Here is a 19,006-nt window from a genome sequence, read left to right on the forward strand (position 1 = left end):
GACCGGACCGTCCACCCCGAGAATGGGGAACCGGACCGGACCGTCGGTCCTACTCGGTTCTTGGTCGGTTCCAAGGAACCAATGACATGACAAATTTCTGCACGTACCCGGGACAAAGAGCATCTTTTCCTTTTTTAGGATTCATCGCTATTTCTTTACTCTGGTTTTAGCTTTTTAGACGAGATTTGATTATCTGTCGAGATTTTTCCCTTCTCAGTAATAGAAGAAGGCAATCACAAAAACAGCAAAAGAATGAAGCAAACCCTAAACAATAAACATTATGGTTATTTTTTTTTTTAAATTCGAGCGGTCCGGTCCTAACTTTCAAATTTAGTGCTGAAATTTAATACAAAAAGTTCGACGTGGCTCGCCGACAAAGTAAAGTCAGCAAAACGGTCATTTTTTCCCCCTTCGGGAAAAGTATATTAGAAGTACCATAACTTTTGTATGGCGTTCACTTAAGTGCCATAACTTTCAAAACGTTCACTTAAGTGCCATAACTTTCAAAAATCTTTCACTTGAGTGCCATGTTGACTTGGACGCCGGAAAAGGCGACGTGGCACGCCGGAAAAGTTACCGTAGCACGCCGGATTGCTGACGTGGCATGTCGGAAAAGTTACTGTAGCACTCAAGTGAACGATTTTTGAAAATTATGACACTTAATTGAACGTTTTGAAAGTTATGGCACTCAAGTGAACGTCGTACACAAGTTATGACACTTCTAGTGTACTTTTTCTATTTCCTTCGACCCTACCCTCGCAACCAAGGAGTCGGGGAAAAATTTAGTGTTGAAATTTATGATAGAGAGACAGAACGGAGAAACGACTCAAAGTTGTCTCGATTTGGTCAAGACGAAGGTAAACACTATCGCGATTGTGAATTCGGAAGTCCAACGAGAACAGCTTGGACAAGATTGAATTCTGAAAGAAGGTTCCATGGATATCTGGTGATCGAAAATGGCGCAACGATCCTTGGTTTTCAGACCATGGTGAATGAAGGTGGCGCACAAAAGAGAGACTTTGCTCCGGTCGCCTCAACGACAGTGGAAGCCAGATAAAAAAAAATGGTCAAGCCCCCTGTTGACACCTAAAAATAATCCAAGAAGGCTCATGACAAGCACGTGAGGAGGCGACAATCAACTATAGGAAAGAACACCGAGGCAAGGTACGTACCGATCAAAAAGGTGCCACGTGTCGGGATAAATTCTGGCGCCATTTTCTTCTAGAACAAGAAAAGCGCGCGGAGAAGAGCCACGATCGGAGCGGTTACCAAAAGATTGGCGGTAATCCCCACGAGGTAAAAAGAAAAGGCGCGAAGACCAGGAAACCGTCGAAAGAATCATCCACGTGGCTTATGGAAAAGGATAAAGCGTGGGGTCAAAGGAAGAAACCGCTCTGCGGTTACCAAAGAGTCTGCCTATAAATATCTCATAGTAGCAAGACACAAAAGACACACAACAAACACAAAACACTTATCTTTTCAACTAGCTCTTAGCCTTTAGCCTAGTCTAGCCGTAGATTTCCAGATTCCCGTCGTCGATTCAATTCTGGCGAGTTTCATATCTAGAGTCAGGTGTCGTCGATTAGGTTCCGACGTCCGCTCACTAGGTTCAGCACCGTCGATTCAATTCTGGTGTTGTACCCTTCGTCTATCTTGTTCAGTACCGTCGATTCAATTCCGATATTGTGTCTTACAATCCCCCGTCCAGTGCTGTTGATTGAATTCCAGCATTGTGTCCTCCATTTCTGTCCGACCTTGCCAATTTAATTCCGTAGTCGTATCGAAGCTTGCTACACGCCTCAACTATTGCACGTTGTCGAAGTTATTGAGAGTACGTAACACGCATTTTGTGTTAATAAAGACATCTACTGCATTTGACACTCTCTGTCCAAAATCGACTCGGAACTCCTTTTCGGAAAACGAACGGATTAAGTTCGATAAAAGATTCTCGCGTTAGCAACCCCTTTTAGGCTATAGTCATTTTGGGCCCAGAACCCATAACCAAGAAAGCCCTATCGAAGGATTTCGACGCACAACACCCCCAGTAGAATTTGGACATTGGTGGATGACGGAGCCTCCGTCGAATGTCTTATCTTTCTCTGTTTTGTCACGTCCACCGAATATCTTCTTTTTATCATATGAAGCCGCGTCGTCTCAGGCCCAAGTGCCACGTCATCTCGTCCTTTGTCCACGTCGGAGTTCGATGTGTTTTTTCAAATGCCACATCAAACCCAAACATTCTTTAAGAAAAGCCACGTAATAATATGAACGTCGGAATAAGTCGTATGATGCACTTAAGTGATTAATTTTTTTTTTATGTAGCATTCAAATGATAAAAAGAAAAAGTTATGGTACAGAAATAAGCGTCATACGGTTGTTATGACGCATGCGATTTTCTTTTCTCAAACTCGAAATATGAAAGGGCAAAACAGTAAAACCCTTGACTTAAAAAGCTAAAAAAAAAAAACAATCTTGAAATTTTATGGCAACATAAAAAAAATTCTTTTTTCATAAAAGTACTGATAAGTTACTATCTTGCTACCTAAATTCCCAATCGGTTTTCGTCACTTACCGATAGCGATACTTATTGAAATTTACCAGCATAGAAAACAAAAAATTATATTTGAGATAAAGAACAGTAGAGTTCTACCAATTATACATACAAGTTATGCTATATGTGCAGAAGGGGAAAATAGTCTAAAAAGTTCTAAACCTATTGCACTTTTGTTGATTTCTTCTTATACCTTTTAATTGTGCCAATTGAATCATAAACCTTTTCATATTTTGTCAATTGAGTCCATCTAGCTAATTTCGGCCGGAAATCATTGGCGTGGACATCAACTGTCCACGTGATACGATCGGCGTTGATGTCGATAATTTTTAAAATATTTTTATTCTTTTATTTTTTACAAGCTGTTGCTGATGGGGGAATCGAGAGCCACAATGCCCTTGCCTGGATCTCGGCGAGGGCTAGGACGACCATATATGATAAAATAAATAAATAACAACATAAAATAAAAATATTAAAAAAAATATTAAAAATTTTCCATATCGACATAGATCGTGTCACGTAGGATGACTAACGTCTGCGTCAGAGATTTTCAGCTACAATTAGCCGGATAGACTCAATTAGTAAAATGTGAAAATATTTAAGGCTTTATTAGCACAATTAAAAGGTTTAGGGATATGTTCACTTGAAGTACTAAAACTTATCACAAAAGTGCAATTGAGTCCCAAAACTTACAAAATGTGCAATCGAGTCCTAAAACTTATCGAATTGATGCAATCAAGTCCTTCCATTAATTTCATTCAATTCAAGTAAAGAAAAATGCTGACATGATTTTTTTTACTATTTTCTCTCTCCTATGTGGCGATGACGTAATTAAAATGACGTTGCCTTCGTCCAAATCTGATTCTTAATATAACTTTTATTTAGATTGATTTGAAAAATAAGGTAAATGAAAAAACATAACCCAAATCGGAACAGCAACGAGGGCTAGCCCTCGCCGCCATCATCCCAGCACCGCCCGAAAGGGCTAGCAATGGCGGGGAAAGGGTCGATGAGGGTCGCTGGGCCCTGGCCATGGCTTGGCGACCCTCTCTAATCAATGGCGAGGGCCAGTAGGCCCTCGTCCAAATCTGGGCGAGGGTTGTGGCCTCCAACTCTGGCAAGAGCTCTCTCCACCTGCTTTTTGCCTCTTCAAGACCACCACGACGTCACGTTCTCGAGTGGTGGTGTTTTTGCCGGTTTCTTCGCACGACCAATCCTCGAAACACTAGCTCTACCTAGCGAAGAAGGCGTGACAAGTCGCACTCCGCTCCGTGGCTTAACAAGTGGCCGCCACCTTTGAGCCGCTATCGCGACCTGCTTTCAAAATTATGTTTCAACAGCGGTGAGATCGATGAGAAATTTCCCTGGTAAGGTCGCTGACTCCGATTTTGAGCCTAGGTACTTTGGTAATGATAGAGGCCAAAATGTGATCGAGAGGATTGTGTTAGGGTTGTGAAATTTAGGACTAGGGTCGAAGCTAGAGCTGGGTGAGGGCCCGCCGACCCATGGCCTGGGCCCGACAACCCCCACCGACCTTTTCCCACCATCGCCGGCCAACCCTTGCCGTTATTATGATCTTGGTTATGTTTTTTTTTTAAAATTTACCCCATTTTTCTAAATAAAATAAAATATATATATATTAAAAATTAGAGTTACATCAAAACAACGTCGTTTTAGCCACGTCATCACTATGTAGGATAGAAAAATTGTTAAAATATGTCAAATTTGGGCAAGGGTTGTGGCCTCTAACTCTGGCAAGAGCTCTCTCCACTTGCTCTTTGCCTCTTCAAAACCACCGCGACGTCACGCTCTCGAGCGGTGGTGTTTTTGCCAATTTCTCCGCACGACCAATCCTCGAAATACTAGCTCTACCTAGCGAAGAAGCTGTGACAAATCACACTCCGCTCCGTGGCTTAACAAGTGGCCACCACCTTTGAGCCGCTATTGCGACCTGCTTTCAAAATTATGTTTCAATAGCCGCGAGATCGACAAGAAATTTCCCTGGTAAGGTTGCTAACTCCGATTTTGAGCCTAGGTACTTTGGTAATGATAGAGGCCAAAATGTGATCGAGAGGATTGTGCTAGGGTTGTGAAATTTAGGACTGGGGTCGAAGCTAGAGCTGGGTGAGGGCCCGCCGACCCGTGGCCCGAGCCCAACAACCCCCACCGACCTTTTCCCACCATCGCCAACCAACCCTTGCCGTTGTTATGATCTTGGTTTTTTTTTTTTTAATTTACCCCATTTTTATAAAATAAAATATATATATATTAAAAATTAGAGTTACATCAAAACGACGTCGTTTTAGCCACATCATCGCTACGTAAGATAGAAAAATTATTAAAAAATGTCAATTAAGCATTTTTCGCTTGTCAAATTTGATGGAGTTAACAAAAGGACTTGATTATACTAATTAAACAAGTTTCAGGACAAGATTGCACTTTTTGCAAGTTTTAGGAATCAATTACACTTTCGTGATAAATTTTAACACTTCTAGTAAATACATTCCAAAATTTTATGACTAAATTAACAACAACGCAATAGACAGGACTTTTTGGACAACTTTGCCTATGCATATGATATGGACTCGGTTACATCTTCTAAGGCTTTGTTGGTTTTGCAAAAAAATGTGATATGTCTGAAAAATATTTTTCAGGTAGTCATTTTTCAGGAAAATAACAATATTTTTCGGTGTTTAGCGAAAACTTGAAAATGAACTGAAAATTATATTCCGTCGTTTTATTGTGGAAAATCGGATTTGATTTTTTTCCGTGCATTCCTTTTAATGGTTTCTTATTCGAATTTTTTAATTTTTAATTTTTCTCATTTCGTTTCTTTTCTTTCCTTTTCTTTTTCCTCCTTCCTCTATTACCGTCGGTCGGCGACGGCCACGAGCAAGCTCAGAGCTTGCCGAACCACATCTGTGACCGATCACCGGGCTGCTGGCCGTCGCCGAGGCCCGACGACAGATGGAGAAAAAAAAGACAGATAAAAAGAAAAATTATTAGAAAATTCGGAGCAAGTAGATAGAGAGAAGAGAGAGATTGGTCACCACAGAAAATGATTTCCTCTATTCAAAAAGAGGAAATCATTTTTCCCACTTTTAAAGGTGTTTTTTCCATTGATGGAAAATATTTTCCTGAACTCATTTTATTTTCCATGAACCAAAAGCTGAATAATTCGAAAAACATTTTCCTGAAAATTGCTTTGCAATAAGGAGACGGAGCCTTAACGTTTTCTTATTTTTTCTTCTTATGTTGTCTAGACCGAAGAGATCCTATTCGGACTCATCGTCCGCCGAGTGGAGTATCTATATCCAAACCGTATCCAAAGTATATTGAAATGTGTCCCCACCTATGATACCACCAAACATCGAATAGGATAAACAAATCAAATCTCTGCTCCGAGTACAACCTATCGAACTAAGGTTAAAATCTTATATTCGTGATTGCCAAACTTTAGGAAAGGAATGTGAATGCTCCGAATATCTCATGTATTCTCATTCCTTAAATTGAAGAATAATCCCTCAATAGAAAATCCCTAAGTGGCCTAACATTCGTACCGGCCGCCTAGAATTTCACACTCCAATTTGTCGACTTTAGACTCACAGAAAATGCAACAAAATAAATAAATATATTTTAATTTCGTATCTTTTTTTTTTTACTTTTGGAAAAGGGAAAAACCTCGAAACCAAGTTCTTAGAAAAAAGGAGAAAAATCGAAAATGGTTGTTGTGGATGGTAGATTTGGTATTTACCTTGCATACAATATGTTTTCGAATTAGAGACAATTCATCGATGCTAAATCAGTCGAACCAAATATGACGATACATCCTCGGATCAGTCAATGTTTCTCGACCAATTCGAAACCGAAATTTAGTTCCATTCCATGCCTCATCCAAAAGATAACCAAACTCTTCGTAACTCGACTTTTCTATTTTCCTTAGAGCAAAACTTCGACATAGAATTCACTAAATTGTCTCTTCCGGTGAATCCAATTGGGCCAAGTAGGAATCCCAATTTCTGTAGTGGCCTGTCTCATTCATGAAGTCATCATCCCCACAGCATATTAAGCCCACTTGAAGAAGAGGCAAGTTCGTATCTGCATGGACACCACTATACGGATTTGATTAGTAATCATACCACATGTTATATAAAATATGTGTAGGAGTGTTATCTTGCTAGACTCTGCAACAACGATTCCCCACATTGTCTTTAGTTTCCCCACCACTTTGCCTCTGTTTTTCCCCAGCACTTGTCACATCTCTTGGGGACATTTATATACTCACCAAGTAAGCATAGATGCTCTTGATTATCCAGTGATTTCCTATGTATGTGACAACTAAGATGCTTCGCTATCTTGTGGCGGTCTGTCATCATCGCCGGCTGTCCTTTGTTGTACGTCGATGCGTCGACGATTTTCGACGAGAATTGGCGGGAAGGACTACATTGAAATTTTGAGCAGATGATTAGAACTGAATTGGCAAAAATGGAAAGTTCATTACTGAACCAGCGTCCGTTCGATAGGTTTAGGACTGATTTGACAACTTTCCCTTCATTACCCTATAATGAGTCGGTAATTGATTCAAGAATCATAATCCTTGCGTGAATGTATAAGGGGATCTGTTATCTAATGAACATCGATCTTTCTACACCATATAAAGAGAGAGAAAGATGATTCTTTACTTAATGGATAAGCTGATTGCGAGGTAGCACGAGATCTAAATAAGGAAAGATCGCTTCCGCTATACATCTATACCATTTATTCTATTCACACGACATTGCATATATCCCACCAAAGAGCATCTACATCTGTACCTCCTGCTTATGTAATTGTCTAGCAGAGGATTCTCTGCTTTTGGAGATTCACCCAACATTGCAAATATGCCAACTTTAGTGACGAAACTTAAGGGCCCGCATGACAATATTCATGGAGTAGAAGTTCTGCTCGACAAGTGCTTCCGGAGCAGAAATTCATTTGGTGACGCAATTTCTGGAATAGAAATTTATTTGGTTACGTAACTTCAATTTTCTTCTTATGAAGCATTTTTTTTCTGCTCTAGAAGTAGTTTTTGAGCCACTTGAAGTTGTAAATTTTGTTTACTTCTCTCAAAATGTAGAAAAAGCAACTTTCGGCATAAATTGATTTCTAGAGCAAAAATATTGCCATGCGTGCCCTAATTTGGTAATGTTCAGTAAATCGAGATTATGCCTCGGGTTAATCTGGAAGCTTGAGGTGTACATCCAATAGTGCTTTCATATTATGGCCTCTGACCAAGCGCACCAACCCCACATAAAGAATATAAAATAAAATAAAATAAAATAAAAACCTTAAAACTTAAAACTTAAAAATCTGTGAATATTCTCTATTTAATTTAATTTAAGACAAGTTAGTAATCATTGATCGTGAATGACGATGACTTGCAACTGTCGTGATTAGACAAAATTATTTTCTCCTTCCCAAGAGATATTTTGCCTTTAAAAGAATTCTGAAATTTTTCGAAATTGTCCTGAGCAATCTTCCCTATGCCTTATATGCTCCGTGCACTAACAAAAGTTGAACTTACTCACTTCCAAATCCACAATGGGAACATAAAATGTCATACAAAAATCGAATTTGTACAATCGGATACCAATGCCCTTTACCTTCGAATCCAAGCAAACTTTATCTAACAAGACATTCAAGTTGCACAAACATTCGTGATGTTTCGAATCTCGATTTGGCAGAAGACATTTTTTTTGTTTTTAATCATGTCGTGCCACGGGATCAATGTGATTGAAAACTACTAAGTTGATAAAAGGGGAATAAAGAAGGGGGATGAATATTTAAGTACTTTGAAGACAGGAGGCAAGGAATTCTTAGTATTCTTCCCCATTTCAGAAGCTCATAAGATGTTCAAGTTCATGCTTCAACAATTCCCGGAGGACTGACAAAGATATGTCTAAGAGAACTACGTAATTAATTGGGGATAATTGTTTTAAAAAGTCGTAAACCAATTCAATCCTAGATTGTGCCAATTTAATCATAAGCTTTTCAATTATGTTAATTTAGTCATAAGCTTTTTAAAAATTTATTAATTTAGTCCTAAATATATTATTTGGATAATTATCTAGAAGAATTACATTGAAAGATCATCAAAGGTAGAGGACTGAATTGATGAAAAAATTACCAAAAAGAGTCCTAAACCTATTGTAATTGTGTCAATTTAGTCTTAATTTTTTTTTTTGCTAACTAAGCCTTAAACATTTTGCAATTGTGTCAATTCGGTCCACTTTGCCGACCGCCGCTAACATGGATAATTCTTAATAATATTTTAATAAAATGTACTTTTTATTCCTTATTTTTTTTCCTCCTTTTTTTTCCTTCCTACGGCAAGCGCTTCACAGCCCCCAAACAGCCTCACCGGCCACGGTAGCAATAGGAAGGGAAAAAAAAAACAGGAATGAGAAAAAAGTAAGGAACAAATTAAAATATTAAAATATTATTAAAAGTTGTCCATGTTAGTGCCGACTGGCAAAGTTGATTGAATCAGCACAATTGCAAAAGGTTTAGGACGTAGTTGATAAAAAAAAAAATAGGCTTGAATTGATACAATTACAATAGATTTAAGACTTTTTTGTTAATTTTTCCTTGAATTGACCGTGCCGTACAATAGGTTGAGGATTTTTTGAATAACTTGCTCCAATTAATTGGAAATATGCTAAGATGTGCATCTTATTAAAATCCTGATGATTCGCACCGTCATAAATCGTCCCTCCTCCTAAGTCCTAACATTGCTTTAACCGGGCATTTCCCAGTTCTCCAATATCAAAGCTAGGCGAATCACTTCGGACTGTAAATGGGCCGAAATTGATTGGGCCCAATTCACAAGAGCCGAAGTGTCGGGCTGGACTAAGGCCGACAAAGTTTTGACGGGCCCAGTCAAGAAAAAAAATCACGAATTTATTAAAAGGCAAAACGTCCTAATAATTTGACTTGGGTTGGACCAATCATGATTAATTACGAGATTTCACTAATCGGAATCAAAGAACGACACCACGGCAAACCGTGGGTGTTAAACCCATGGGAAAGACCCTGAAAACGGTGGAGCCAAGCAGCACTATGTGGATGCGTTGCTTAGAGTGCGCATAGTAATATTTACGGAAGTAGATTTTTGTTTCATAAGTACTTCTGGAGCAGAAATCCATTTGGTAATGTAATTTCTGAAACACAAATTCGTTACTTTTGAAAGAAATTTCTACTTCGAAAGTTAATTTTCATTTCTAAAGTTATTTTTCCTCCAATTTGAGAAGTTAAAAAAAAAAAAATTGCTTCTCAACTCAAGAAATATTTCTTGGAAAAAAAAAAAAAACTCAAGGAGTACTTCTCACTACACCATCTTGTCATCATGCCCTTACCCTCTTTTCAACCACTCCTACTTCCGTTGACTTCCGCCGCCTCCCATTGTTGATCATTGCCACTCACGACCACCGCCACCCATTGTCCCCTGCTACCAACTACCGACCACCGCCAACCGTTGCCCTTGACCACCACCGACCATCGCTCGTCACTACCCACCGCAGACCTCCATCGGCCACCGCCGCCACCCACCGACCGCATCCTACACCCAACCACCGGTCACCGTCGACCTCCGCCCATCGCCACCCGCGGCCAACCGTTGACCACTGCGTCACCGGCCGTCGCATTCTACCACCAACTGTCGACCACCGCGTCACCCGCCATTGCATTCTACCACCAACTGTCGGAGTAAAATATAAATAATATTTTTTGATAGTAAAAATTATTTTTTAAAGAAATTTTAAAATTTTAAAAATGAAGTATAAATTTTTCAGCCGACGACAATAATTTTTCATAGAAAATTTTATGTTAATAGTGTTTCAGAAACAGAAATTTTCAACTATTGCCAAACGAATTTTTCTGTTCAAAAATTAACTTTTAGAACATAAATAGAAAAATCAACTTCTTGCCAGAAGTTGATTTTTGAAATAGAAGTATTGCCATGTGTGCCCTTACTCTCCAAGGAAGTTATGACTTGATGGAGGACACCATTATTGGCCTCCTCTAGGTACGATCAAAACCTTACATCTACCAATTGTTGTTTGGGATTGAAGTTGGACGATTTGGACAGAGAGTATCTCAACTTTTAGCTACTACAACGTTATAAATATTATGCATCTTGCCCGGGAGAAAGGCCACATCTAGTACCGGACCAATGATTTGAGCGATACGTCCCTTTTTTTTTTTTCCAAGTGTGTTGAAACTGTAGGATCTGAAGTAGTAGGATTGATTCTCATAATAAAGAAGTGAAATATATTGAATTTTTTTGCAAAAATTGTCGAATCCAAAAAAAATGTTCGATAGCAAGTTGGTCGGTGAATTCAATAAGAAATGGTAACGAGCACTCGATTTCATTGGCGCCATCCAACCGTATCCAATCTCATTTTGTTTATTACTTATCCCATTCCAATGAGTGAATTCTCAAGTTCAACGAACCTATCTTCCCAATATCAAGTGGATGAATAAAAATCTTGACCTTGAGAAAGTCCATTGGGACAGGACATGATCACTGGCGGCATGGGACACCATGGCAGTATCAGTCGAGTGGGCCATGGCCGTTCACTAGGAACCCGAGGGCCCAATAGAAGGCCCAGGAAGAATTGGATCGCGTAATTGGACCTGCCCGCGTCATGACGGGGATCTCACCTCCCCAACCCACCCTATCTTGGAAAAAGAAGAAGAAAAAAAAAAAAACCTACCCTATCTTCATTGCATCGCCAAAGAGGCCCTCCAGCTACACCCGCCGACGCCCCTGGTGCTGCCCCACCGGGCCAATGTCCATGTGAAGATCAGCGGCCATGACATTCTGAAGGGCTCGAACGTGCACCTAAACAAATGGGCCATATCCCGCGAGCCGACCGTTTGGGAAAGGCCGCTGGAGTTCCAATCCGAGAGGTTTACGAAGGAGGATGTGGACATGAAGGGCCACAGCTTTCGGCTTTTGCCATTCGGAGCGGGGAGACGGGTTTGCCCTGGAGCTCAATTAGGAATAATCTTAGTGATGTCGATGTTGGGCCATCTCCTACACTTTTTTTGAGCTCCGGCCGTCGGGGTGAGGACAGAACAGATTGACATGGGCGAGAACCCGGGATTCGTTCCATACACGAGGACTCCTCTTGAAGCAGTTCCTACTCCAGGGTTGGCTGTAGAGTTGTACAAGCGCGTGTATGTGTGTGTATATATAATATTTGTGTAAATTTTACTTCTCTTTTTACCTTTGTGGTGGTTTATTATGTAATCTGTAAGTTTATTATCTAATAAGTTTGCTTTGGCTTGGTGAATTTCTAAGGTTTTTTGGGCTCGACATAATGGAAAAGTTAGTTCAAACGATGCATGGGCTTTGCCTATGAAGGTCCTCATCACATGGAATTATGGTGCCTAGGAAGGATATCTGTCCTAGGACTTCCATTCTCCCTCATTACTTTTTATAATTTCCCCCTCTTTTTTCACAATAAGGACGACAGTGAATTATTTCGCTAATAGGAATATCACAAGAAGGAACCGTAGGACAAAAAAGTGCTGATTGTTTCGCCTCACTGATTAAGCAGACATCTGTCTTTCAATGCTGTTCAGTCTGTTCTTTTCCTTCCGGATGGGACGAGATCAGAACCTTGAGAGCACACCAAGACTCAAGAAGCTCGCCGGAGAACATGAACTAAGTCCGATCCATAAACAAAGAGAAACCGGGCAAAATGCAAAGAGAAGCCTTCCTAACTCTTGCTTAATTAAGATTACCAATTTTTTACTACAACAATGGATGACCGAAAGAGCAGAAGCGGACTCTTCTAACATTCTGAGACTACATTCCCTGAGAAAATCTAAGGGCAAAGGACGACATTCTTGGAGAATGATGATGTTAGCTTACAATATGGTAAAATTCAGATGCGATATGAAACCAAATGCAGAGAGGGAACCAAACTCTTTCCGGGGAGCACCAAACAGGGTACAATCTTCCACAATGCATACCGCTTGTCTGGTGATGATTTGGACCTCCTCTGCTCCTCCAGGACTCTACCCATTGTCTTCCAGCTATCCGACACATCTCGAGTGTCTACATGAGGCTCCTGGTTTTAGCCCTCCTCATCGTAGTCTTCATCATCCTCATCAATGCGGCCACCAAGATTTGCCAATTGAAGAGGGTCAATGGCCATCTTGTCCACCTCGGAGAGTGACCACCCTGGATATTCTTCGTGTTTGGCCTCATCAGCATTAGGTTCCTCAGATGAAACACCAGCTGCTGGAACTTTGGCTGGGGTGCCCTCGTTCTCAGTAACTTGAGTGTTCAGATCAAAACCATGCGCCTCGAGCTTGGAACCCTCAGTGGCTGTGACAGTTTCCTCAGTAGTTTTCTTTGGCTCAGAGCTGGGATCCAAGATTGTTCCTTGATTGGCAATGTTCTTGTTGAGAGGCTGCAGAGATGTGGTCGGCTCAGATGATTCGGTTTCATGGTGTGGAGTCTCCCTCTCAGTGGCTCGGCCACCACGCCCACGGCCTCTTCCTCGGCCTCGGCCTCTTCCTCTGCCACTGCTGCCAGTATGGCTATGGCCCATCTCAAGCTGCAGTTCAAAGAGTAGAAACAGCTCCCCCGTTTAAAACATTTCCAAATTATCCAAGAAGTGAGAGGTAGAGCGATCCCAGTGAAAGAAAAGGGCATTACCATCCTGCTCTTCTTGGCTTCTTCATCAGTGTCGTTACCATCGTCGATGGTGGCCTTCCTGGGTTACCAAAACAATATAGTATCCTATTATTATTAGCTAACCTATACGAACGCTCGAAAAATGGAGGGAAACGATATTCCAACCTTCTTCTGGACACTGTTCTATCATCAGAGACAGCATCTGAATGACCATGACCATGACCATAGTCAGGAACCCTGCTGACGATGTCCCTCAGGAAATCAAACACGTTATAGCTTTGCACACAATGCTTTCTGCAGAAAATCGAATTAGTTCCATCAGATCCAGCTCTGCTCTAAAAGAAACAAGAAATTTTATTTTTCGGGGGGAATGATGAGAGAGGATGATTTGGTTACTTTTTAAGAGGGAAATCAAAAGCAGATCATCCATACCAATAACAGGGAAGAGATGAAGCGTATTATCTAGAAGAGGCAACGATCATCTAAACCATCAATCTGATTGTCCTTCACATTCGCACTTCTAAGTGCACGTGATAATTGCATTTCAGGACGCTTATGCTTGATTGATGGTCATCACTCAAATAAATCAACTTTAGTTTACCAAATTGCCTTAAGCCATCCATAGAAGAGTTGCACAGAACAGTAAACATTCATAATAGAAAAGGCTGCTTTGTCTCACAAGAACTAAAGATCACGGTGGCAAAGAAGACAAGAGAAAAAGATTGAGAGTAAACCATCTGTAAGGTCAAAAGTCAACATAAAAGGGAAAGTCATTGGCCCTCATTAGCATTGATAACATAATGCATGATTTACTGCCATGTGTGCGCATACGGATGAAAGCATCACAAGGACAAGCATCCACAATGAAATGTAATGAAGTTAAAGCTGATGAGAATTTCTGGAGAGAGATGAGTGGATGTGTGTCGAGAAACTGAAAAGGAAATAGTTCAAAATTTCCAATTATTTGCACAAGTGTCCAAAAGCACCATAAAATATCCAAGGAAAATATTAAGTCTAGTTTGACTTACAAATGCAGTGAATTCATAGTCTTTGCTCCCCTTTGAAGAGTTATTTCGTATGTACGGTCACAAAGGTCTTGCAAAAATAATTCTAATGCTTTTGCTGCAACAACATCCAGGACAACCGTAAGCACCAGAGAGATCTGGCAAAGACAGCAGAGTGAATAGCATGTGCGCTTCTGTACTTACAGACTAGAACAGGAACTGCTAATGCAATTTTCCCTACATCTTCATCTGCTTGCATTATCTTCTTGATCCTTGCCTGCAACATTATAATTAAAAAACTCAAACAAACCACAAGAAGGAAATATTAACCCAAAAAAAGGCAAAATTCATCATTTTCACATCATGTTCCTGCGCTTGAAGACCTCCAAAATATCAAGGTTAGAAATACTTTCTCATCAAATACTCCAACATGGGCAGAAACTGATCCCCAAGTCGAGTACACCAAACCAAATTTAAAATGAATTAACACATGTTACTTAAACATCTTAACTCTTCTTTCCCAGCTACATTGACCTGATCACCTGATCACACTCTCTTCTAACACATGAACACATATTTTGGTGAAGAGCTCCAGAGTTTTTAATGCTTGTGCCAAGCTTGTATGCATAAAAGTTAACTATTACAACAACATGAAAGCATTTCAGCCTCAGAACTCTGATTGAGGCCCCAAGTTCCTCAGGAAGAATCAAGAGCTCAAAAAGATAATTTCACTGAGAAAAACTCCTTTTCTCTATTTCATTTTGCTTTTCATATTCCACATAAATAGACAACTAGAAATACAACTGTTCATATGCACTGACGTACCATGCTAACATTAGATGCGAAAAGAACCAAATCACGTGGAAGGTTAATGGTCAATTAACCTTAAGTAAAGTAGGAAACGGCAGTCGTAAGGCTCCAAATTAGAAAAAGAAAGAAAGAACAAGGACTGCGTTAAGCGATTTAAAGAAGTAGACAAACACATCACCAATCTTGAGCACCTCCAGCCATCTATGCGCTTGTTAGGAAACTAAATGAAACAGACAACTTGCATGCTGGTCTTTCTTAGAGCCTTATAATCTTGCCAATCGATCTCAAATATAGTATTCTTTAATCGGGATCTCTGCAACTTCACATCCTCCTTCTGGATTATCCCAAAAGTCACACTATTGAAAATTATTGATCTCAGAGATTAATGACCAACTATTGCTGTCAAAAAATGGGTTGTCTCCTCCTTTCACATTTCCCTTCCAGTTTTATGATTTCTCCCCAGTTCTTTCTCGAGTTTTAAGGCACAATGTTAGCAAGGCTAGCTGCCAATGATTAAAAAGCAACTGAAGGAGGATGGGAAAGCTTAACTCCATGATAAAAGATCAAGTGATCCGATTAAGTATATCATGTTGGGGCTCAAGAATTTGAATTTTAAGCTCTAATCACGGCGATTAACGGACATGCAATGTCCCAATATTAGGAACTCCCCATTTCAGCATATGGATTATAAAGGGACAATTTCGTGAATTGTGGTGAGTACCCCAAAATTAGCTGAGGTTCAAAATTGCTCGGGCAAAACCTTCAAATAAAGAAAAGAGGAGATCGGCCAAAAACAGCACCTCTAACCAGGAATCCAGGAAAAAACGAGCCACCCTCCTAATTGAAGTATAAAATCCTGACCCTATCCCTGAAATTGTCCTAAAAGCAATATTCAGGACAAATTGACATCAAATGGCCATAGCCCCGCAATTTAGACAAAGAAAAAAATCACAAAAGTCAACTGCGGATGGTTTTCAGATCATCGATCTAGGAAAAAACAAACTCCAGCAACTAATTTTGACCTAGCTCCCACATATTCACAAAAAGACCAACAAAAAAAAAACATCACCCAAGACTCAATCCCCCCTATCGGATTTTCAGACAGATCACGTCTTCCTATGAATTTCAGCTCAAAATCCTCTAATTCACTCGCATGAACCAGATCAAATGGGAGAGAGATCGAAAAAGAGAACTTACAGCTGGAAATCGCGTGTCGAGCTTCTTCCTCATGGCGTCAGAACCGCAGCATCAAACGAAACCTCCCCCTTTTCCTCCCTCCGCCGCTTTCTTTTTCACAGAGGTGGGAAAAAAAGAGCAAATCTAGAGAGAGAAAGCAGATCGAGCTCTCGAACGCAAAACGTCACGACAATCGCGAAACCATCATGCTTCACGCAGAATCAACGAACACGAAACACAGATCCGAAAGTGAAAACGAACAAGAACTTCCCCGAAATCGGAAACGAAGATCGAAGCCGAGACGTGCTTCGACGGGATATCCGTCCGTACGAAATTGAAGAAAACGACTTTTTTAAATAAATTATTTAATCAGGGAGACAAGAAAAAATAAAAAGAGGAAATGAAAATAGGTGTTGGTGATTCCCTGACGGGCCGTGATATAGTGAACGCCCGAGACAGTGAAATGCTGGCGGTGAGCGTGACAGACACTGAGGAAGGGGGTTGGCGAGGAAATGTCCACGTGGTGTTTTCTGATTGGTGGTCTTCTTGTATTCTCATGCACCATATCTTGCTCATTAAAATGAATCGTGCGGCTTCGGCTTGTAAAAATAAATAAAAAAGATATCTAAATCTAATTAGTACTTTCAATTGATGAATTACTTTAAAGGCCTAATTTCCTAAAAAAATTCAAAATAGGAATAACCGAACCATGTTCAATCCTAAATCTATCCCTTTTTTTTTTCGTCACATAATAAGCCTCTAGCTTTAGTTCTAAATCTAAATATGCCCCGAACTATTTTTTGTTTAAAAAGAATCCCCAAATTTTAGGTACAATCCCAAATCTGTCCCTATTTTTGTTTATCTAAAAAAAATTATAAACTTTCAATCTATTATCAAATCTATCTCATGGTGGTACGTCGATAGAAAATTCACATAATAAAAGTAATTGGGTGATAGGTATTGACCAACGTGGCATTTCTACGAGGATAACAACTCCACAAAAAAAATCGAAATTCTCCAAAACGAAACTGTTCTAAAATATGAAAATTAGGGACGACTAACGGCAATTTTTTGACAGAGGGGTAATAGGGGCAGATTTGAGATTAGAGTAAAATTTGATGATTTTTCTCTTAGGCAAAAAGAAGAAGAAGAAGAATTCATGATAGATTTAGGGCTGTACCTAAAGTTTATTTTTTTAAATAAATAAAATTTCAGGATAAATTTGGGATTAGAACTAAACATTGGGATTCTTTCCAAGACAAAAAATAGTTCGGGATAGATTTGAAACTGGACTTAAAGTTGTGATTTTTTTAGGAAATTATGCCTTACTTTAAACGATACAAACCATCACTTTCAAGAAAATATTTTTTTAAATCATTCATTTTTTCCAAAGACAGAAGGCTAACAGGAGCATATTTGATATTAGAGTAAAAATTGATGATTTTTCTCTTTAGACAAAAAAAAAAAAAGATTTTATAGTAGATTTGGAACTAGACCTAGAGTTTGTTATTTTTTTTTTGAGGTAAATAAAATTGCACGATAATTTCTGGACTAGACCTAAAGTTTGGGATTTTTTCTAAGACAAAACATAGTTAGGGACTGATTTGGGACTAGCTTTAAAGTCATGAGATTTGTAGGGAATTATGTCTTACTTTAAACGATACAAACCATCGCTTCATTTTTTCCAAAAGAGACAGAACCTTCGTTTCCTTCTCTCTTTTTTGGGCGAAGCTTCTTCAGTCTTGCACAAAATTGCCTATAACAAATTATATTTATGATTAAGAAAGTGCATCACATGTCAATTTTATTTAATATGTATTTATTTGAAGAGACAGGAAAATACTCTTACGTTGAGTATACATGGACAAAATGGAACGGTGCTTCACTGGAAATGTCTCTGACGAAAGACCTTTCATTAAAAAGCATAGAGCCTTCGGATTTATTATTTAAACAGGTTCTTCTGATGACTCCGGATAGGAAGTCAAGTAAATGGTAAACGATAAATTGGACGATAAATGTAAAGTGGGATAATACGTAAAGGAAAGTAAGATAAACTGTAGAGCAAAAGATGAGTTTTTTTTTATCGATGATTGATTGGTCCTTTACAATAAGTCGTCTTTGACTATATATAGCATAGTACAAAGCATAACCATCAATTGCAATTACTTTTGTGCACATTATCCCTAAATTCCTAGACTGGCTTCAGTAATTGTTCTTCTTATCCTTTTGACAATTTAAAGTGTCGACTTATTTGCTCCGTGTAATTGTCAGTGTAACGTACCGATTCTACGGTGCCACCTACATTTTTTCTAATTAAGTACCGATTTGTCGCGTTTTTTTGGGTACCAATAGGTTTCCTTGTGGGCTTTTGCACAGCGCAACCTTCTCACGGGCCTCACGACCATTTTAAAGCCCATCAATTAGTTGCGCTTAATATTGTAATATATTTTGGACCCAAAAAAAAAAAAATATTGTAATATATCGAATAGCTTCATAATATTTTTTTCCTATTTTTCATGGATGGATATCCTTTTTTGAGATTATAGGAAATCTAAAATATTTTTGAGAATAATGCAAAAATTTAATATAAACCCAAAGATCTTTCTCTATCTTTGTTAATTTTCCTCCTCTCCGAAGATTAAGAAATCAAAGATAGACAAAAAGGTATGTGTTTTTGTTGTTATTGATAAATGAAAAGAATTTCGATATAATTACAAGAAATAATTATGTAGCATGGAGTGCGAGAAATCGGGCCAAAAATTTGAAATCTGATGA

The 19,006-nt window shown here is 39.3% G+C and overlaps 1 protein-coding gene and 1 pseudogene across 1 annotated transcript; one reads left to right on the forward strand and one right to left on the reverse strand.

The window, feature by feature from the left end:
* Positions 1–3,608: 3,608 nt before the first annotated feature.
* On the forward strand, positions 3,609–11,801 carry LOC125315055 (annotated as a pseudogene).
* A 497-nt stretch (positions 11,802–12,298) lies between these two features.
* Positions 12,299–16,610, reverse strand: LOC115743747 (dr1-associated corepressor). Its single transcript, XM_030678677.2, has 6 exons — positions 16,253–16,610; positions 14,450–14,522; positions 14,270–14,363; positions 13,407–13,535; positions 13,263–13,320; positions 12,299–13,161 (listed from the first exon to the last, which is right to left on the reverse strand). The coding sequence occupies exons 1-6, from the start codon at positions 16,283–16,285 to the stop codon at positions 12,676–12,678; spliced, it is 873 nt and encodes a 290-aa protein (XP_030534537.2). The 5' UTR covers positions 16,286–16,610; the 3' UTR covers positions 12,299–12,675.
* Positions 16,611–19,006: the final 2,396 nt, after the last annotated feature.

The sequence above is a fragment of the Rhodamnia argentea genome, chromosome 5 (assembly GCF_020921035.1).
Source record: "Rhodamnia argentea isolate NSW1041297 chromosome 5, ASM2092103v1, whole genome shotgun sequence".
NCBI classification, from domain to species: domain Eukaryota; kingdom Viridiplantae; phylum Streptophyta; class Magnoliopsida; order Myrtales; family Myrtaceae; genus Rhodamnia; species Rhodamnia argentea.

What these genes read in the sequence shown, in the direction of transcription:
- LOC115743747 (XM_030678677.2), bottom strand. Translation starts at nt 16,285, where the DNA reads ATGAGGAAGAAGCTCGACACGCGATTTCCAGCT. An exon ending in TCGACACGCGATTTCCAGCT is followed by an intron (nt 14,523 to 16,252) that starts GTAAGTTCTCTT and finishes ATAATGTTGCAG; the next exon opens with GCAAGGATCAAGAAGATAAT. An exon ending in ACTATGAATTCACTGCATTT is followed by an intron (nt 13,536 to 14,269) that starts GTAAGTCAAACT and finishes GATTTTCTGCAG; the next exon opens with AAAGCATTGTGTGCAAAGCT.